This window comes from Epinephelus lanceolatus, chromosome 21 (assembly GCF_041903045.1).
Source record: "Epinephelus lanceolatus isolate andai-2023 chromosome 21, ASM4190304v1, whole genome shotgun sequence".
Lineage (NCBI taxonomy): Eukaryota > Metazoa > Chordata > Actinopteri > Perciformes > Serranidae > Epinephelus > Epinephelus lanceolatus.
This window is the reverse complement of record NC_135754.1, coordinates 7,802,604-7,825,173: the sequence shown is the minus strand read 5'-3', so window position 1 is coordinate 7,825,173 and position 22,570 is coordinate 7,802,604. Positions and strand designations below refer to the sequence as shown.

At 40.3% G+C, this 22,570-nt stretch overlaps 1 protein-coding gene across 2 annotated transcripts in view; it reads left to right on the top strand.

Annotated features, from left to right (window-relative positions):
* The first annotated feature begins 260 nt into the window (after positions 1-260).
* The window catches only part of caskin2a (CASK interacting protein 2a), a 78,481-nt gene continuing 56,171 nt past the window's right edge, over positions 261-22,570 (top strand). For both annotated transcript variants that reach the window (XM_033611979.2, XM_033611978.2), the window contains exons 1-2: positions 261-357; positions 3,016-3,512. In XM_033611979.2, the coding sequence (XP_033467870.2) occupies positions 3,419-3,512 (94 nt within the window). In that variant the 5' untranslated portion in view covers positions 261-357; positions 3,016-3,418. The remainder of the gene's footprint in view (positions 358-3,015; positions 3,513-22,570) is intronic.

The window sequence follows — 22,570 nt, the reverse complement described above, 5'->3', positions numbered from 1 at the left end:
ATTTTGCCTTCAAAATAAAACATAAATAAGTGGCGCGCAAAGCTACAAAAGGTTGATGCTCAGTAGTTTCAGACATTTACGGTAGAAGTTTTTGTATAGGATATACACAATTTGTGAAAACTCAGTGGCAAATGATATTCCAAATAAGTAAAAATACAGGTAAATCAATTTGACATCAAAGTTTCAGTATTTGTGGCAGCTTTACTTTGAAAGTGACTAGCGGAAGTTGTGTACGTGATGTTTCTCACTTGACGGTCGGTGGCGCCTCCGTCTCTTGCAGTCCAGCGCTCTTTTCTCAGTAACTCTACAGTGAATGTGTGTTGTACGTTACCACCTGCAGTTCGTTGTCTACAACAGGTGAGAACACTCCTCTCTTTCTAAACTTATTTATTCGGAAGTAAAAGCTCACTAAATTGACCTCAATTTGTACAAATAATCCGCGGTTTAGATGGGAAGACGTATGTTTTTGGACTTTGCGTGACCGGGAGTCGGAACACCTTGACAGTTGAGACTGACAAGTTAGCTAACGAGGAGAGGCTACACGTACGGGGGATTTATACGATGAGTAGCAGCGTACATATATTGATAATTGTGTCCAAAAGACAGCCTTACTGACGGGATTTTAAATCGATCCCTCTTCGGCTGGAGATACAGGCTGAATATCACTGTTGATTCCATAGTTATTCCCAATACTTCAGGGAAAACTATCAAAGTGCAGTCAAAAATCTTAGATTCCTGTTAACTTGCTTATAACAGTAGAACATGTATAATTAATTTATGATAACTTGTAAAGAACAGTTGGTATTTTCTAGTAAATTCGGCATGTACACAATCCCTCAAACAGGACCTTATTTTAAAAATATCAACTTTTAGCAGCTGTTTCACCCTCCTCGTTCCCACTACTCGGTGTGTTTTGGTTGAAGATTGGAAGAAGGACCAGTGGGAAACCTTGAGGTGTTAGTGAGACGTTACGATAGTTATGTGGATATGATGTATGCCGAATTTACAAGCAATAGTGATAATTTCTTGCAGGACTCAAAACTTGTCATAATTGATGTGTATTTATTTCTGGCAGATAAGGTGGGATTAAATTGTCAGAGTCGAGAATGGAGTTTGGGCTGAAATTGTTGCTGGGAAATTTGTGCTCCAAGATATACTATTGAGCTTTTTAACCAGAAATGAAGATTTAAAATTCAGGGTTTTTTTTTTTTTTAAATGAAAGCAGTGACAATAAATTGAGATTATTTCACTTGTTTTCTTATGATATAATTTCCACTTGATTATAGTAAATATTCTGAGACATAACATGAGACTGTGGGATTTATCATGGGCTTTCTCACATGTGTGACACCTGTCACGTAGGATTCCATGACAAAGTCACCCATTGTCACTGAACTCCATTTAACTACTGCTCTACCCATTGACATTTAGGCTAACAAGCCCATTTTGGACTCCTTGTTTACATTCTAGCTCATGTCAGAGAGGGGCTATGCAGAAGTTTACTGCCTGGCAAGGTGCCTGGCTAGTTTTAGATCATGTGTCAGTGCAAAGACACGCATTGGCATCTGCTGTTGGGCTACACAGTAGTAGTAGCAGTCCAGAGGAATAACTGAGCTATCTTGTGCTAAAGAGGCTTCAAATCAAGATAGTCTTCCCATGTTTTGGACTTGCAAAGTGTACCCTGGATACAACATATTCAAACCCAACCAAAGACAAAAGCCTGCTGCTAAAACACATTATTTACTCGAGGAGGTTTGTCATGTCTGTTGGGATGTCAGGGAGAATAAAAATGCTTCTGAGGTCTCCTAAATGAATTCAACTGATTTTTTTCAAAGCTCAAAACTTCTGGATGCTGTACTATCTCCTCTAAGATTGTCTCTTAGCTTGATTGGCAGTCCTAATTGTGGTTTTGTTTTGCACACAGAATGGACTATAAAGTATTAATTGGAGGCTGTGTGGCTCACTGAAACAGCCTGTTTGATGTTGCCTCAGGAGTAGAAACAGAGTGACTGTTTTTACACTTTATTCCATTTCTCCTGGTTATTTTGTGTCCCTTTAGTGTTTCTTCCTCTCTCGCTGTCCCACGTGATTAGGATCTCAGGCAAATTGGTTGTGTTTGGAAGCAGCGGCCAGCTCTGTCTCACCTTCCTTTTCAGAGAGGAAAACATTGAACTTTTTCCAAAGGCGTAATCTTGCAGTGTGCCAGGCGCAGCTTTGTCTGAAATGATGCTTCCTTAAAGTTCAGGGAATGTTATCAGTGGACGGAGACCTTATTCCTGTACGGGAAGAGTAACAGATTAGCTGCACACTCCTGAGGGACGGGGCTTCCTGGATCTGAGAAAACAAACAAAAGATGGGTCAAGTTAATGTCGCATGTCCAATCCTTTTTCTTGGCTTATCCTGACAGCATTCATCTATCAAAACTGTTTTGTTGATTGCAATTAAAACACAACATTAACCTTGGCATTCATGCTGTTGAATGGGGCAACTGGCACAAGTAGTGCTGCAACGAGTTCCTGATTGACAGAAAATTAATCAATTCATTGTTTGACATTTAATGAAAAATTACATTGCTGGTTCCCATTTCTTAAAGGTCCAGTGTGTAAAATTTAGAGGGATTTAGTGGCGTTTAGTGTTGCGGAGAGGTCATTTCCTCTCAAAAACAAATGGACCGAGTAATTTAAACAGGTAAAAACACTAAATAAATTAATTTCACGATCCAAATTAGCATCTGTTGTTTGGCATGTTGCACACATTGCATTAGCCCATTACCTGCTAATGTGTGCTCACCTTTTTTTTCTCTGATAACTAAATGTGAGCTCACCTTATGTTGGATCCAGACATTCAGGAGGTTTTAACTGGACTGGAAGCCAAATTATCCACAGAGGTCTCTGCCTCTCCAAAACAAATTGACCAGTTTATCAAAACTGAAAATTTTTTTTTGATGGAATGTATTCTTAAATTTTTGCAGACTTACAATGATTTCTCTGTGTCTTTCTACCTTTCCCTTTGCAGAGTAATGGCAGGTTGGGCTGCTGCTGCCTCCAGGTCGACAGAGATGGACTATGAGCATGCGCTCAGCCCTGCAGGCAACTAAATCTCTACTAGTCCTGCTGCAACTCCATGAACAAGATCACTGTGAAATACAGCCGAGCACCCATCAGTGATTATGGACCCGAACTCCAACAACGAGAGGAAAAGGATCTCCTGGACCAGTTTACCTCCTTCACTGTAGATGCTGCTCACTCCTCTATTCACCAACATCATCTCATGGCTGGGATTCAGCAGCTACCTGTTAACTTGCAGACAAATGTTTTGCTGAAGCCATCTGCCTGAAGGAGCATTAAAAAGACAAAAAAAAAGCAACGTTGGCTGTTGACTGCAAGCAGCTTGTGTGTCTGTGGTTGGGTCTGTAATAATGGGGAAGGAACAGGATCTGCTGGTGGCAGTGAAGACTGGAGATCTTCTGCTGGCGCACAAACTTCTCTCCAAAGTCAAGTGCAACAAAACCAGTGAGTATGGCGCTAAGAGAAGTAGGGGGATACATGGGTTTGTGTCATTACTAAGTGATTTTGTGTTTGTTGTGTTCTCAGGGCCTGGGAGTGTAATTGTTTCTACTGTGAAATAGAACTTAGATAGCAATGCCAGAGTTACCGCCATGGGGGATGTCACTTCTCAACTAAATGCAGTTTTTTCCTGATAACCACAAGATCAGGTTCAGCTGTCGACCACAAAACACAACCCCCTCCAGCAGCCAGGTCAGGGACAATTTGAAACTAAGTGGATTCAAACTGCGGCACAACACGAGCTAATCTCCTCAACGCAGACCCCTGCAGCTCTTGAGTCTTGCTGTGTGGGTTTTAGGGGTCTTTCTTCTGCTTTCAGATGTCCTTATCTGGGTAGATTCCAAGTCAGGCGACAAGCGAGCTCTTTACAGTAACATTGTTGCAAATGACAGAGTTCTCCCTTATCCAAGCCTGGGGAAAGTTAAGGCCAAGTAGGCTGTGAAGTTGAAGCCTCTCTTTGTGGCGTTATCTGTTCTGGGCTTTCATCAGTGTGGCTGGCTGCTCTGTGACAAGCTTTGGGAACAAAGCTGTGGCTGTCAGGAAAAAGTCTGTTACACACTCTACACACTGCACAGACAGCAAGCGCTGCTTGGCAGAGAATATTTAAAAGTAATATTGTCTGTTTTTGTACTGCTGCGTGCTTCTGTTTGTGAACAAGCAATGGCTGCCAAACTGGCTGGGAAATACAGCCAGGGAAAGTGAAGCAGTAATGTGCTGTGCTGCTTTATAAACTACCGTCAAGGAGCCCTTGAGCAAGGTTCTCCATCTGTTTTGGAAGAGCAGCTCAGCAATAATACAAATACTCACATGTAAATAAAACAAAATTCAAAGATAAATGCTTGAATATAAACAAAATAAATATACAAATATTTTTATCAACAAATACAGAAATAAAAGTAAAACAAAGAAAGAAATAATAAACATTTGCTAGAAAAGACTTGATTTTCCTAAGATTATCAATTACCAGATTAATAACCTATATTTATTTACACATTTAATTCAGTTTCTGTATTTATTTATTGATGGTTAAGTTGTTTTTTTGTCTTCCATAGAAAGTATGTGTAACTGTGTGAAATGAGCAAAATCAAAGTTGGACCTTAACCAGGCAACCACACCAACAGAAGCCTAGAACGCCAGTACTCGCAACCTAATTTTAATTATATCGAGGTTTGTTATCTCGTGATAACAGGTAGATTATTTGATAAACAAACAAAAGGTTGTTTTTTTGTTATCTGAAGATGACAAAAGTCATTTTCTCAAGATAACGAAATAATACAATCTTGTTTTTTTGTGTGACAACGGGTTGATTGTATTGTTAGATGACAAAGCTTGTTACAAAATAATTAACTTGTTATCTTGAGATAACAAATCTTGTTTTCTCAAGACAATAAAATAATTAACTCGTTATCTTGAGATAATGGCATTAACAAAACAATAGTTCAAAGCATAGCCGCCTTCGGCTTCCATACACAACAGCTGACCAAATACTCATATAGTTAAGGTTTTGTACTCTATGGCTACTCTTTTTAGCACATATTGACACATTTGTGCTAGAAAGAGTCAATCTGTTGTGCAAATAGAAAGAAAATTTTTCCTGTGTATCTCTTAATCTCCCCTCCATTATATTGATTCCCACATGCATGCACAAACTGCTCTCAACACTGCTGATCCTCGCAGGACCCTCGCGGAACTTTGTCGATGGTGTAGTCATTTGTGACTTTAGTCGGAGCCTGCGGTGTCTGACAGCAGCACAGCAGATGCTGCAGCTGGCTGTGAGGGCTTTGCAGATGACCTCCACAGTCTCACATTTACAGAACGGCCCTGTCAATAAGGGCTGATTGATCAGTCAGTGGTGACCTGCTTTGGAGGGTTTTTAAAACTAGCTTTTAGCCATAAATAGGGTTGTGTATTTAATGTACTACCCGCTGATTGTTATTTAAGCTCCGACCCTTTGATTTGTTTTAATTAACTTAAAGTCACAATTAGATACAAATTATTTTATGCTGTTTATCCAGTAGCTGCTGAAATATGTCATTGTGAAACAAGGAGGTTGACTGACATTGCCATTCTCCAGTGATGCTAGTGTGGCTTAAACCCAACCGATACTTTCATTTGCACTTGGCATTCTCAAGGTAGGCTGGATTTAATTCAGTTTAGTCCTGCCATGGTGGGATTGAGGATGGTCATTTGGTCTGTTTGTTTGTCCATCTGCCCAACCAACATTTTGTTCCTGAGCAAGACATCTCAACAAGGCTAATGTCAAGATACTAGAACTGTTATCCCTTACTAGTTAGAGTTAGTTAAAGGTGCTGCAACCTTGTAGCAGGTGCCTGTGTATCTGTCTGTTTTCCATTTTATAGATGGTTGTATGTTCATCAAATCTACTTTGGATATCACGGTCCCCAGATGATGAATTGTGATACTTTTGGTGCTTCCATGACTTTCCTCTAACTCAACTATCAGGCCAAAATTTCCAATTGTATACAACAATATTTTAAAATAAAAAAATAAATTAAAACTGAACACATTCATGCTCCACAGAGGAGGAATCCCCTGAGCATTCCTCTCATACCACTCTCTGAACAAAATATCAACTCTTAAAAAAACGAGATATTTGATATTTTAATAGGCAGAATGCCACAAGGTTTACTGAAGGCAACATGAACGAAACATTTTAGGCCAAATGTTTGCAAAATGTTCAGTATGTTGTTTGTTCCAACGTACTTTTATTGTGAAGTAAAACAAACATCACTACTGGTCACTATTTCAGATTTGCATGTGAAAGAACAAAAAAACGACAATGCTCGTGATTATATTCAAAGTGTTTTGTGACCTTGTGAGCTTAAGTGGCATTCTGATAACAAACACAACTTATACACAAGTGCAAAGCCTCTGAAGAGGTCAGGTGCTCTTTAAGCTGTTATGGTGGTGTCAGGCTGACATGCTGGACATTCCCAAACCTCCAGGCTAAACCTAAGACTGGGGCTGGGTGCAGATGGAGGAGGGAGGCACCTGCGCGTGGACTGAACTCTATAGCTGGAGGGAGTGGCTGGGGGGGACTCAGGGGTCAGGGACTAAACGAGCATGTGGTGGACAGACAAAAACAAAGCACTGGTAGAGGGGGCGTCTGGTCAGCTTGTCTGGCGGGATATACGGGACTTAGCCGAAGGAGACTGACTGTGTGTGTGTTCATGTTGTGGGTTGTTTGGGAGTGTGACAGTGATGTAATACAACTCTGCCACACTGGGTGTAGGATTACATAACAGGACCTCACATATAGTGTAGTACACTGGGGCAAATGGATAAGTATTCACAGCTATGGAAATGGTCCAACATCCAATATTTTGTCTGGTTTGTAGCCGTGCTGGAGGCTGCTTCCTCTTCCTTCCTTTCGTTTATTTGTCCAGCATCTCAGATGGTTGATTAAAAGATTCATCACAGTGTGCTGTGGGAGAGGTAGAAGACTTTTTTAATTAACTGTGATGGAGTGGTCTCATCACTGACTGGGGATTGTACACACATGACACACATACTCACTTACACTCACTCACAGTCTCGGTCGGGTTACAGAGAAGGTAACATCCACTAATTTATACTTGAGTGTCACAGTAACAGAACTGTTGTTAATTTTCCCCACACTTATTGGTAAATATTTTTTGTATAAATCTGCACTTTGGGAAGCAAGTGCAATACATTTTCTCCATCACTATATCTACAACCATGCCCGTTTTCCGTTTAGGCGGTAGAACCCTGTGACATTAGCTTTTTAACAAAACTAATGCATCTGAGAGTTTCCCCGACCACTGCATTTCAAGCCTCCTGACACATCATCATTGTCTTTCCAGTGTTTTCAGTGTCCCTTTTAGTCTCTGTATGACTCCTTTCCAACATCTGTTCAAATATCATAGTTGTGCAGCATTACATTGTAAAGATATAGTGCTGAAACTAGTTTAGTTGATTAACTAATGTGTCAATCAACAGAAAAGGAGTAACCACTTATTTCAATTATTTATTTAAGCCATTTATCAAACAAAAAGACCAAAAGTTCTCTATTTCCAGGTTCTCCGATGAGGAGTTCGTCCGTTTTTTATTGTGGTAAATTAATTTGGATTTTGGATGGTTAGACAAATACGTAATCAGAAGATGTTTCCTTGTACTCTTGGAAATTTTCATACAAAGCCAATGCCTTTAAGCCATTCACAGTAAATTACCTTATCTTTACAATTCTACAAATGAAGTGGTTATTCAAATGGAATGCGCAAAAGGGGACCTTTTAATTCCTGAGTTTTGTAGGTTCCCAGCACCGACTGGTCAAAAACAGCTTATTTGTTTACAGCTAGGGTCACAGCCAGTCACCCTTTCTAAACAAGATGTATACGTTTGTTGTGGACTCATGGATGCCTGTCAGTATGGCGAAGAATAAATAAAAAGTATCATAATTTAACCATTGTTTGTGTTATGGCAGCAGTAGCACTTGTGGTGCTGGGTGACCTGATGGTAAAGCTGGCTTGGAGGTGGCAGAGCAGACTTGCAGTGTCCCGAGGGGATTAGCAGTGGCACTGAGGCCGGCTGATGGACAGGGAGCTGAGATAGGAGGTTTCTTCTCCGATCAGCCATCTGCTGACATCAGGTTGGGTGCTCAGTCAATTTAAGTGGACTTACCACAGCCTCCCTCTTTTTGCTTAGCTGTTGCAAGCTGACAAATCAGGTGGGCTCATTGCAGAGAGATACATTGGTTACACACAAGGCTGCAGTCTCTGTTCAGCTACTTGCATTGTGCTGCTTTAGATCGAGAGCTTGACATGTAAAGTCATCTTGCTCAAAGTGTCGTCCTCTCACATATACTCTTGACTAGGAGTGGACTGAAGTGGGTGTTGTTTGCCCCCCCCTGAATGGAGACCATTAGAGACTAGAGGTTCTTCAAAGGCCTTTATGATTACAATGTCTTTTGTTGCAACACATGCTTCCTTTCATCTTGACCCACAGCCCAACCCTCTCCTCTGTCATGGTAAATACAAGGCCTCTAGGTAATTCTCAACGGACAGATGGACAAACAGCCAAGACAAAAGGCAAAAGATCATATTTGAACATCTATTGTGTCAGCCATTTGATCCGTACATAATATATTAATGACTCAGACCTTTACATGTGCTGGGCACTTTTTTCACCCAACACACAGGTAACAGCAGTGAGCCATGCAAAAGTCTGCTGGCTGATTCTTAAAGTAGTTGTAATTACCACGTCTATCTGTTCAGATATTATCAGCTGAGTCTTAGATGAATGAAAGTTAATAATCTGGCATCATGATGTGTTTGATAGTGAACAGCAGTATTTATGGTTTATATTATATTGAAATATTGAAAGCAGTAATTCTTCACATTTGAGAAGCTGGAATCAGAGAATATTTGACATTTATGCGTGAAAAAGTACTTCAGCAGGGTGGCAGTTAATTTCCTTACCAATCAAATAATCGATTAATTGACTATCAGAGTAATGGTTAGGACAATAATGTTTCATTATAATGTGCTTAAGAACTCCGCTGAGATTTATTATGATAATTTCTTTTGTTATGAGACAGCTTGTTTCCCCTCTAAAGAAAACCCTCACACCCGCTTCAACACCAGTGAAATTCATTGCTGTAAATTGGGGGATTCCCATTGGGAACTCGCTCAAGAATTCTGTTCACACTTCAAAAGAAGAACTTCACAATCCATACTGGTGGCATTTTTCTTATTGATCAATCATTAATGGCCTTTCTACAATAAGTTGTACTTTCTAAGTTTCTTCAGCCAACTTCGGCCTGCTCACAGCACGATTTCTCTGTTCAGATCTTTGTTTTGCAGATGTATCCCTGTACTATTAAGTCTCATTTGAAACTCTGCTGGTGATCGTCTCATTCATCATCAAATAATTATGCTTTAAGATGTCATTTCATTTTGATCTTTATTTCATCTCCTGTGAGCTCGCAGTCTCTTCAAAGACAAAAATCAAACGAGTGATTGTAGTCCTAAGTGAAGTCCTTACAATTTGAAGTAACCCTGGCCTTCTGTCTCTCCTTACACATCAAACCGCTTTTCTCTCCTTAGCCTGTATGACCATCCTAACAACATGTTTGAACTGGAGTTACATAATAAGGAAGTAAAGATGGTATTTAATTGTGTTTACAGTAAAAAAGACTAGCTAGCTAGAGACTAGCTAGTGAACACAGTGGGGCATTGAGCAGCTAAAGAAATAGATATTTCCCTCAGGAGTTGGTGGAGATCAAAAACAGATCATTATACAGTACAGGCCAAAAGTTTGGACACACCTTCTCATTCAATGCATTTTCATTATTTTCATGACTATTTACATTGTAGATTCTCACTGAAGGCATCAAAACTATGAATGAACACATGTGGAGTTATGTACTTAACAAAAAAAGGTGAAATAACTGAAAACATGTTTTATATTCTAGTTTCTTCAAAATAGCCACCCTTTGCTCTGATTACTGCTTTGCACACTCTTGGCATTCTCTCGATGAGCTTCAAGAGGTAGTCACCTGAAATGGTTTTCCAACAGTCTTGAAGGAGTTCCCAGAGGTGTTTAGCACTTGTTGGCCCCTTTGCCTTCACTCTGCGGTCCAGCTCACCCCAAACCATCTCGATTGGGTTCAGGTCTGGTGACTGTGGAGGCCAGGTCATCTGCCGCAGCACTCCATCACTCTCCTTCTTGGTCAAATAGCCCTTACACAGCCTGGAGGTGTGTTTGGGGTCATTGTCCTGTTGAAAAATAAATGATCGTCCAACTAAACGCAAAGTGGATGGGATGGCATGTCGCTGCAGGATGCTGTGGTAGCCATGCTGGTTCAGTGTGCCTTCAATTTTGAATAAATCCCCAACAGTGTCACCAGCAAAACACCCCCACACCATCACACCTCCTCCTCCATGCTTCACAGTGGGAACCAGGCATGTGGAATCCATCCGTTCACCTTTTCTGCGTCTCACAAAGACACGGCGGTTGGAACCAAAGATCTCAAATTTGGACTCATCAGACCAAAGCACAGATTTCCACTGGTCTAATGTCCATTCCTTGTGTTTCTTGGCCCAAACAAATCTCTTCTGCTTGTTGCCTCTCCTTAGCAGTGGTTTCCTAGCAGCTATTTGACCATGAAGGCCTGATTGGCGCAGTCTCCTCTTAACAGTTGTTCTAGAGATGGGTCTGCTGCTAGAACTCTGTGTGGCATTCATCTGGTCTCTGATCTGAGCTGCTGTTAACTTGCCATTTCTGAGGCTGGTGACTCGGATGAACTTATCCTCAGAAGCAGAGGTGACTCTTGGTCTTCCTTTCCTGGGTCGGTCCTCATGTGTGCCAGTTTCGTTGTAGCGCTTGATGGTTTTTGCGACTCCACTTGGGGACACATTTAAAGTTTTTGCAATTTTCCGGACTGACTGACCTTCATTTCTTAAAGTAATGATGGCCACTCGTTTTTCTTTAGTTAGCTGATTGGTTCTTGCCATAATATGAATTTTAACAGTTGTCCAATAGGGCTGTCGGCTGTGTATTAACCTGACTTCTGCACAACACAACTGATGGTCCCAACCCCATTGATAAAGCAAGAAATTCCACTAATTAACCCTGATAAGGCACACCTGTGAAGTGGAAACCATTTCAGGTGACTACCTCTTGAAGCTCATCGAGAGAATGCCAAGAGTGTGCAAAGCAGTAATCAGAGCAAAGGGTGGCTATTTTGAAGAAACTAGAATATAAAACATGTTTTCAGTTATTTCACCTTTTTTTGTTAAGTACATAACTCCACATGTGTTCATTCATAGTTTTGATGCCTTCAGTGAGAATCTACAATGTAAATAGTCATGAAAATAATGAAAACGCATTGAATGAGAAGGTGTGTCCAAACTTTTGGCCTGTACTGTATATTTGTTAAACTTTCTTGGAGCCAAGAAAAGCAATTTACAAATCTGTGATGTCATCACAATGTAAAGTCTATGAGCCAAGTTGGAACTTGCAGGCGGACCCAGCAGGAGAAACACTGTTGTGCAGATTCAGTGGGCTGCATATCACATAAGTAGACCTGGAACCTATAAACCTTTTTGGCACATGCACCAGGCAAACAACTCCATTGGAATGAATCGGCTCCATCTTGGGGTCCGGTATCTAGGTATTATTATACATCTATGCTTAGGCATGTAACGATATGTCGAATTTTGCGGTGTCGCGATAAAATAAATTCTCGATACCGTCGTGGGAATGCCATGGTAGTTATATAGCTGCGTTCTCCTACAGAGCCGGTAATATGACTGTGCGACTACATTCCCCATAATCCTTTGCATGCAACTGCGCACACAGGTGAGAGCAGACTCGCGCAGCTCACCCTCTCAGCCTCTGACTCTGACCCGTGCGTGACCAGAGGAACAGCGAATAAAAGTAAGGAGACTGTCTGTTGTTCTCTGTGGATTTTCTCCGCGACCGTTCATCATAGCGAGAAGCCACGCATATCACATGAAACAGCGGAATCATGGCTTTCCGACAAGACCAAGCACTTGTCGGTAGTCTAATGTTTTCACAGCGAAAAACGATGATAAATTTACACTAAAATTATGTATAACAGAGCTTTCATACAGCTTGGCACACACATTACTTTTGGATGGATTACTCACGAATACAGGGTCGCACAGAAATGCCACGCATATCACATGAAAGCGCAGGACCAGAGCTTTCCTCTCCTCATCTCCTGTTCTGAGAAAGTGTTAGGGTCTCCTTGATGTCAAGATTGTCAACCTGGCTTGAACAAACTGAGTGAATGTGTGTTTTTGAGTTTTTCTATGACTTCCAGGGAAATGGCTAGGCTTTATCTATTTTGGTTTTCTTTTACACACATCTCTACCCACCTCTCTCTCTCTCTGTCTCTCGCTCTCTCTCTCTGTGTCTCTCTGTGTATCTGTGAGTGAGGGATTGTGTGTTATTGAGTTTACATTATTTCTAATTTGTTAATTTTGTTGTTGTTGCAGGGTCTGATTGTTCTGTTATAGTTCTGTTAAGTTCTGTATATTTGATGAATATTAAGATCCTCATAATTTGATGTCATTCAGATGACTTTCTAGTAATAGTACTACACTACTTTAGTTCAGAGTAGGTTAAAAATACTGAATGTTTCCATTTTCATATTCTGTCACTATAGTTTTAATTGACATGACTTTGTTATGGCACTTTAATGTCTGCCTGCCTAGCAGTAATAGGGGGGAAATTAAAGCACATGTTCAACTGTGTGTTGATTTCTTTATGATACGCTTCCAAGTTAAAAATAACATGCTGTACAGTGTACATGCACTATTTTTGAATAAAATAGCTATTTTTAACAATAAATTTTCTCTTTTTTCCCCTTGTATAAATATCGTGATATATATCGTATCGTGGACTCTTCATCGTGATAATATCGTATCGTGAGTTTCTGGTATCGTTACATCCCTATCTATGCTACAAACAGACAAATGGAAAGTTTGCAGCATTTTTTTTGTTTTAGGCAAAGATATATGCTGGAACTATTTTTTGGTGAACATCTGGGCGCAGTGACTGTGCGCAGCCAGGAGAAAGTCTTGCCGTCAGAGTAAGGCTGCCAGGTTTGCAACTGCTATCACCTGCTCCAAAACCTGTGGTCTCTGGCTGTATCCAGCAACCCATACAAAGCTGTGGTGGGCCACGCTGCACAGAAGTGCTGGGTGGATGCATAAACTGGTGTTCATCTAGAAATTTTTCCCCCTACAATCACAAACAGTCATTTTTACATTTCTCTCACATGAAATTTAGACCAGACATTGATAATAACTCAGTAAATCCTCAATAAAACTATACAATCTGTAAACATTGTATGCAGTACAGTGGAGTGACACAGGAGAGAAGTATTAAACACACTAGCTGAAATTTATTTTACACTTGGAGAAGCCTTTGTTTGCATTGCCAGCTTGAAGACGCTTCCTGTATGAAGAAACTAATCTCCCACAGTGTTCAGAAGGGATTTTAGCCCATTCTTCCACAGACAGTCTTTAAATCTTAAAGATTTTGGGGACCAGCTTGTGAATCTTTAGAGAGAAATTTCACTTTCAGAACTTAAACAATTAAAGAACTGTCCTCAGCTCCCTAATGCTTACTGTGTGCTGGTAAAAGAAAAGGTGATGTAACACAGTGGTAAACGTGCCCCCGACCCAACTTTTTTAGTGCGTGTGGCAGGCAGCAAATTCAGAGCCAAAGCATTTACAAGAAACAATGTTCAGTTTTAGATACTAAGTATCTTGTCATAAGACTGTATTCAGACAAATATATTTCAAAAAAGATTTGCAAATCATTGGATTCTGTTTATGTTCATGTTTTACACAGCGTCACAACCCATTGTGTATGAAGTACCTGAAAGCCACACTTAAGTAAAAGTACTTCCCAGAAAATTACTTTGGTAGAAGTTAAAGTCACCTATTAGAATATTACCAGAGTTAGTCTTGAAGTATCTGATATTTACTCTACTTAAGTATCAAAAGTATTTTTTATTATATTGAATGTAATCAAGTGTTGCTAAAAGCAGTCAGAACTTCTTTGTAACATATACACCACCTTAATAATGGAGTGCGCTTTACACTTGAAGAAAAATAAGTTTTTTTTCACAACTTAAAGAATTTAAAATTCAAAATCCAGTTTTTCCCTTCCTCCCAATTTTTCATTCCTCTGCCTGTGCCCTCCTCCTACCTTCCTTTCTTCTTTCCTTCCCTATTTTGTAGTCAGTAACTAAACTGCTACAAAGAAATGTATTGGAGTAAAAGCATACATTTTATTTAGGAAATGTAGTGGATTAAAAATATATATAGACATCTATTGCACGTCTGTCCGTCCTGGAAGAGGGATCCCTCCTCAGTTGCTCTTCCTGAGGTTTCTACCATTTTTTCCCCCGTTAAAGGGTTTTTTTTGGGGGGAGTTTTTCCTTATCTGCTGCAAGGGTCCTAAGGACAGAGGGATGTCGTATGCTGTAAAGCCCTGTGAGGCAAATTGTGATTTGTGATATTGGGCTTTATGAATAAAATTGATTGATTGATTGAAATATAAAAACCTCAAGTAAAGTACTGAAACTCACAGTTTTTAGTAATTACGGACAGAGCCAGGCTCGCTGTTACTCCTGCTTCCAGTAATGCTATGCTGTGCTAGGCTAACCACGCTCGGGTTTAGCTCCACACTTAACACAAATATGAGACTGATATCCATCTTTCTATCTCACAACAGAAGGGAAAAGACAGAAAATAAACAATAACAACATCTCAATTTTACTTGGATCTTTATCAAGTCAGAATATTTTCCTCTTGTGTGCTGTTTTTGATAGCCTTGCACCTATGTGATGTGCATAATATTTTTTTCTCACAGGTTCTTCCTTTGGCAGATCAACAACTGCCTTTTCTGTAAGAAATCCCACCTCCTCCACCCCTCATCCCCATCCTTTATCTTGGCTCCCTCCTTCCTTCATCCCTGTACCTTGAATTAGGGATGACCCATCTGGACTCGTGTCAGATTAGAAGCCTGTTAGACTTAAGAGTACGTAAGAAGAGGTGTATTTGTGCATATGTGTGCTTGTGTGGATTAGAGCATGTGTATGTCTCCATGCATATATACAGCAGATGTTCAAACATGTTTAAAGTTTTCTTTCAACCTTCTAACTTGTGTCTCATCTTATCTTAAATGTTTTGAGTCTGTAGCAGCAGGGCGATGCAGTTAGCCCATTAGCTAACCAGCTAACTGGGCTAATCACTCCTCTACTTTATCAGCCAGACATTTGGGTAGCAGCCAAGTAGTGTGTGAACGGCTTTTGAGTTCACCTACTCTTAAACTGTATCAGATACACACACGCAGTCACACACACATTAATCCTGACCCCTTTCCTCCCCTGACAGATGGGGTAGCTTGTCTAGGATTGCTTAGGAATTTACCAAAGGAATTAAGTAGTGCGTGTGTGGTTGCGAGAGACAGCACTATTTAATCTAGCATAACTAGCCTTTTATTACTAGCTCCAGGCTGCACATTGTTGGGTCTGGCACTCATCCTCATTGAGCTCCATTCTTTACTCCCGTCACTCAGGCAGGAGCATGAATGTAGCATTCAGGGTGCGAGGCATGGTGTCACTGGTTTCTTCTCTGCCTCTACATGCCCTACAACTGTGTTCATGTGTTTGAATTTGATTCTGTGGAAAGATGAAAAAAATACATACCTGTTGGCTGGGTTCTCTGAGTTTACTGAGTTGTTTTTGTGCTTGTACAGACAAAGATAATGTGATTGTCTGACAAGGAGGCCTCATTGCGTGTATATTCACATGAATGTGTATACTGTATGTGTATGGGTAAGGATTGTGCCTCCCAAATGGGAATTGGGTTGTATCCGTGTCTGGTAGCGGTAATGAGAATCAGCAGGAGAGGCTGCTGTTGAGGCTTTGATCTTCTGCGTTATCGCACTGTTTCCCGTCTCTTACCCCAATTGGAAGCAAATAGAAATCACCGTCTGTGATGGCTGTTCGTATCTCCCGGCTTTGTAGTCGCTTGATAGGCTACTGTGCCTTAGAATAAGATTGCATTCATTGCAATGAGAAGTGTCTGGATAACAGTGTCTTGGATGTAATTTAGGCACACACATCAGTGTGTGTGTGTGTGTGTGTGTGTGTGTGTGTTAGGCAAACCTGTGACTTGGGAGGAACAAGTGGAATCAGAGATTGCTTCACTGATATATTCAAGTTTTCAGTGCAACCTTTGTGCAGTTTGTTTTTCATCATCAGGTCTTCCCTACAGACCAGAGCAGATTTTCAAGATTGCAAAACTGTAAATCTCAAATTTACAAATGAAAAAAACTGTCTCACCTCAATCCGGTGTCTTTAGTTATACATCAGTTGTTATATAAACTCAGTGCACTATTTATCACGAGTCTCACTTAGATGATATGGTGCTTTTCTTTTCTTTTTTTCTTTTGCATGTGAATGATGAGATTAAATTAGATTCTGATGGGCAGATTGGCACCTTGCATGCAGCATTTGCAGTCAATGTGTGGATGTGTGTGTGAAGGTTGAATGTGGCAAGTGATGTGAGACACTTTGAGTGGTTGATGGACTGGAGGTACTGAAGCCTTTGTAGCATGCGAGGTGTGCCGTTTAAGGGATTTTTACATTAAAAATGACTGCACCAATAAATCGATTATCACAAGAGTTGCTAATTAATTTTCTTCTGATTGACTTATTGATTGACCAATTGTTGCAGCTCAACGTGACAGTTTACAATACCCGCTGCTATGGACACATTTTGGTCTGTGCCAAAAAATGGTCAGTCGAGGGTTTAGTTTTCAGCCTTGAAGGGATAGCTAGTATTTATTAAGCGGGGTTGTATGTCGTACTTATTCATAGTTTGTGTATTTCATACAGTAGTTGTCAGTTGGCAAGCCTCCAGTTAGGAGAAGTGGCAGGAGTGCCAACTCAGAAACTAAGCAATCTACTGCTGTGGATGGGGGGCACCAGCAAAATGTTATTTAGCCACCTAAAAAGAGTCCAACCTAAAATAACAGATTAAGTGTATGCTGTTTTACCTAACTGTAAGACAGCCAGATCCCACAGGGAAACCCTTATCACCAGTTCCCCATCTATGCTGAACACAGGAGCTGGTCTATCACTGCCTCGATCAGGTAGTTTATGTGACTCTTTTAAACGTCACACAGTTATAATAGACAAGATAACCCACTGAGGCAGTGATAGGCCAGCAGTTCCTGCGTGTAGCAATGTTAAATCACTTTTTTTTTCAGTGGAGTCTGATATAGCCTAATGGCTTCAGTTCTCCGTCGGAGATCGCTGTTGCTGTCTGTGCTGACTAACATCTACTCTACACTGACTATGGAATGGTACCTCACACGACCCCATTTCAAAAAATCTGAACTATCCCTTCAAGTCTGAGAGGAGCTGGGGAAATGGCATCATTCGAAGGTATGGTTTGTCAAGCTAATACTTCCATCATAGGTTTAGGTGATTGATCAGACCAGTCTATAAGCATGTATTATCTTCAGCCCTCATCCTAAACCTTGTCCTAAACAAATATTTCAGTAACATACTTTCTCATTCACCCAGTTGCCTACATTATGTGGGGACAAGATCATATTGATCCTCACCTCTTTGGTTAAATGAGAAATGTAATGACTTTTCCATCCATGTCAGAGTGTGACCTCATGCTGGTGTTTGGCCTAAGTCCAATAATCATGACAGTTAAGTCAGTAGCCGGAGGGGTCACTGAGCAAAGTAGCCTTTGTAATATAGATTTTATTGTTTGTTTTTCGACCTCAGCAGGATAATCAGATGGCCTCGGGGCTTTGCTACTGAATCCTCACTATTTTAAAATGGAGATGAGCGAAGAGTTGGTGGAACCCCTCAGGACTTGACTAAAACCAGGTCAACTCTTTACATTCCTTATCAACTTGAGCTTGACTTTATTTTAGATACTGTAACACAAGTATAAAATAAGTCACCTTGCAAGGTACCCACTATCATTAGTGAGATGGAAAACTCTCGCCTCTTTGAAAAAATGTATTTTAAAAGGAAAGTGACAGTGGTAAACTGCTGCACACAGCAGACACTGGAGACAACTCCACAGCATCAAAGGGTAGATGGTGATGAGCCAGCATAAGCTGTTCAGCAAATATACAAAAGTTTTCCAATTCCAGGCTGGTGAACTCTTTTTGAACCTGTGTCAGATTTTTCTCATTACATCCTGGTCCTCTTCAGTAATAGCCATGGTCTTGGGATAGGGTTTGGTTTCTGTCATTCCTCGTCCGCCTTGCTAATAGACACACAGAGAAAAATAATGAAAGGGAATATCCCATTAGACAAAAATGAAAGGGGATGGAGTATTTTGTTCTTTTTTTTGTAGTTGGTTAGGATAATCATGGAATCATGTAGCCTTTAAAAATATTTGAGTTAGGGCTGGGCGATATGGAGAAAATCAAATGTCACAATATTTATGACAAGATACCTTGATATTGATAATGCACTAATATTTTAGGGTTGACTGTTGATATTTTCACAAAACATTTACACAATGAGATTTTTCTTCAGTAATGTGAGTATAATGCACAAGTGGGTTAAGGCCAACGACAGTTAAGAAAATTACATTACAATGCATTCTTTATAACCAAGAAAAGTCAACACCATCACCAAAATATAAGACAATATCTAGTCTTATATCATCATATTGATAAAACATCAATATATTGCCCAGCCCTAATTCGAGTGCAGTTATGTTTCTTCTTGTAAACATGTTCAAATGTGATTGCCAGTGTCATACTCTCATTGTACCTTTTTGGATGATAAATGATTGTTCTACCCTGGTAGCACCCTAAGGAGGTTTCCTGGAAAGAGCTATTGAATTTGCTACTAATTACATAGAAATTTCCTGTAAACCTACTGGGATTTATTAGAAAATTGTGGACCTGTGAAATTAAGCATTATCTTCACCTCTACCTGTATCTGTACTAAAAGTACAACTGCATACCCCAAGTGCCCAAAATGTGCCTTCTGGGTAAAAATGTCAATTATGGTAATGTTGAAGAAATCCAAATTCTGTCTGTTTTGCTTTTTTTTCCTCCCAATTTAAAAATGGCAAGTTCCCCCTGAAATATAGTCCTTGTCACGTCACCAGGACGGTGTACCCGTGGAATTCTTTGAAGAAGTGGTTGGTAAAATGTGTATACTTCCTAGGTGGCTCTTATGTTTTGCAGCCCATGGCATGTTGTTGTTCCACTGGTAGACCCACAAGGGTTAGAATCTCCTCCATAGACTTTATAATAACGATGGACGACATGACATGGCTCCCCCAAAGCGAAGCCAAAACATTTCGATCACACCTTGGAAGCTGGCAGTATTGTCAATAAACCCCACCCCTTCATGTTAGTGGATGGGTTATGGGCCAAACTAAAAAAATTGAAAGTACACATCAAATAAAATTTTCCCATAGTTGTTTTTTTTGTCATTTTGGGTCGATCATATGACGCTGCTGTATGTTCAAGGGTTAATTTTTCTGATAATTTTGGTGTTATTAAATATTCTGATGCTATAAACATGGGGTGTGACAACACGCTTGACGGCTGTGTGCGAATTGGTATGCTCGTGATCAATGGTGCTGCTGCCAGTTGATTGGAAGGCAGAAGCTCGATACCATGGAGATCGCTATGACACAGACTCTGGCTCAAAATAATGTCACTAGTGCAAAATGGCAGGGCTGTATCCTGAATATTTTGGGTTAATTTTTGTACAGTGGGAGGAAGTGGAGGCATATTGTTGACCTTTATATAGTGTCATTGGTCTGCTCATACACTGAAATGAAGTCTGGCATGTAAACTTAGCATTCTGGGCTCTGAGTAAACCTGATCCCTCACCAGTGTCCCATCCACAAATATCACTAGTTGTGTTCAGTGGAGCACAAGGCCAAGCTAAAAGCATCACTGCCTCTGGTTATAGTTACCACTAATATTTAGCCTATGTTAGAGGACTGCTGTTACAAACTTTTACCTTTTTAAATAGTGCCGAAACAATGAGTCAGTTGCTTAGTTGATCAACATAAAATTATTCAGTCATTTAACTAATTTATCCAAAAAAAAATGCATTCTATAGTTTCAGCTGCTTAAATTTTAGGATTTGCTGGGGTTTTTTCTGTCTTATACTGTACCTCTGAAATTACACATCTTTGGGTTTTGGACCTTTGGTCAAACAATTTTAAGACCTTACCTCTGACCTCTGCTGGGCATTTTTATTTTTATTTTATTGCATAAATAATCTATTGAAAATAATTCTTAGTATCAGTCCTGCCTTTAATTTTCAGAAACTTAATTGCACAGTCTCAAAAGAGCCCATCATGTGCCTGTTATGGCGTACAGAAATGTACTCATCCTGTAACTCTACTTTCAGTGTACGCCTCTCTGGTTGCACAGATTTGTATAGCTGTCAAGGTCATTTGCAGAGCATGTAGCCTCTTTGAGAGAACTTTGTGTAGTTGCCCATTATAGGAAATGTGTTTTTCATCCTCCCAAGCAGATAGAAAAGAATATAACTACTACATTAATGATTTCTCATGTACTGCTCTCAACAGAATGGGAATGTGTTGTTCAGGTTCAGTATTAGGTGTCTTATGTATGGCCAGAGATGTCCTTTGGTCATTTGCATGTGAAAGAAATAGAATAAGCATGATTTTTGGTGCATCTTTAAGGTATGCTGGGTATGCAAAAACAATACTAAAATACATTATTGCTATAATGATGGCTGGCAGATTTATATATATAACCAACAAATGAGTTTCTCTGCAAGTCAATATTTTGAGGTAGTGAAGTGGTGTAACCCAGAGCATGGAAATCAAGAGGGAGCTCTGCAGTGAGTTGTGTAAATGGAGTAAACAGATAATTTGAATGGTATGTAAAGTGTTTTGTCCCTGAGGTGCAGGGTTGAGACATGTTATATAACGTGAAACCTGCAGGTGTGTTTATGCCTCTTCTAATCTCCTGCTGTTTAACTGGAAGTATACAGATGTAGCAACGCTGGTTCACCTGCACACACTAATACGCACGATGCAACCCAACACTTCAGATGATCTGTTTCATTTCCACACTGGCTCATTGTCAGCGAATATCGAATGTGTCTGACCTAGTTGCCAGAGGCACCACGGGAGATTACTCTCTACATTTTTAACAATGGAGCAAATTTATTGGATAATAGGGCCCAGAGCTGTTTTGATGTTTAGGGTTTTTCTCCAGACCTAGTTCCAGCATTTATTCTTACAGCAAATGATGCTGCAGTGGAGCAAATGATGAAGAATTGATAAAGCTAAAGTGTGTCACTTTACAAATTTGGTGTATGTGTGTGCCCTTGGGAGTGTGGTGTGCACTGTTTATACTGTCCTCTCTTCCCTCTGTAGTGTTAGGAGACTCTGCCAGTAGACTCAAGCTGCATTTACAGTACATGCACACAACCTACTTTTTGTAGAACTGTAGAGCTGTCTTTTTATTTGAATACATTGTTATAGACACGCACATATGCATACGAACAAGCAAACCAGTTCTGTTTCCATTCACAGTCTGTGTACAGCAGAGCCATAGTCTCCCTGTAGAACCGGTGGTAAAACAAAAGGTGTTCTGGTAGCACTGTCAGGAAACCACATTGGGCTGCCCCTCACTCACCTAAAAAGATTGATGTTGATGTTGCTTTAGGGCTTGGTACCAGCTGGGACAATGGGCTGGTATTTTTTTCACCTTGTGAGTCTGTGTTTGTTATCATAGCAAAATGTGGTCCTGGAAACGCCTGTTACAGCAGGAGCTGCCACAGAAGCTGTTTTGAATACTTTGCCAGGTGTGTATATGTCTGTCTGTAAACAGACACAACCATTCAAGATGCAGTCATGAAACTTTTTGGCTGTGATGTTGAGATTAGAAAGGTGGCTGAGTTTGAAGATGGGTGTTATCTGAGAAAAAGGAGGGGATAGGCCATTGCCTCTACCTTCCTGACATTTCACTGGGGTATACAGTACATGACGGTATTTATGCAAATTAAAAAAACAACATGCATCTTTTTTCAGAGTACTCTGTCTTTTTTGTCCAATGTTTGAAGGAAAGGCGCTGGTGACGTCAGTGCTGTTTCCTTAGCTCGTTTACTGTCTACTGTCACAGCAAAGACAGAAAAGCTCACTTTTTGGGAGCAGATCAGCCGGCAGACAGTGAATGTTGCTGGTGAGTGTTGTGCTTTTATTACTGTTTGCTTTGTGAGCTTGATGTTAACTGTGTGGTGTCAATGTAGTGTCACGTTAGCTACCTAGCTAATGTTAGTGTCAAAATATTGTTGTCATAGAAACATACTGTGTGGAGAACGTCATTAAAAAAAAAGTCATGAAGTGCCGGGATAAAGCACTCCCCAGCACTTTTCCTCTAAAGAAAAATGCAGTGTGGACGTAGGCCCTTACTCATTGTAAAATTCAGCA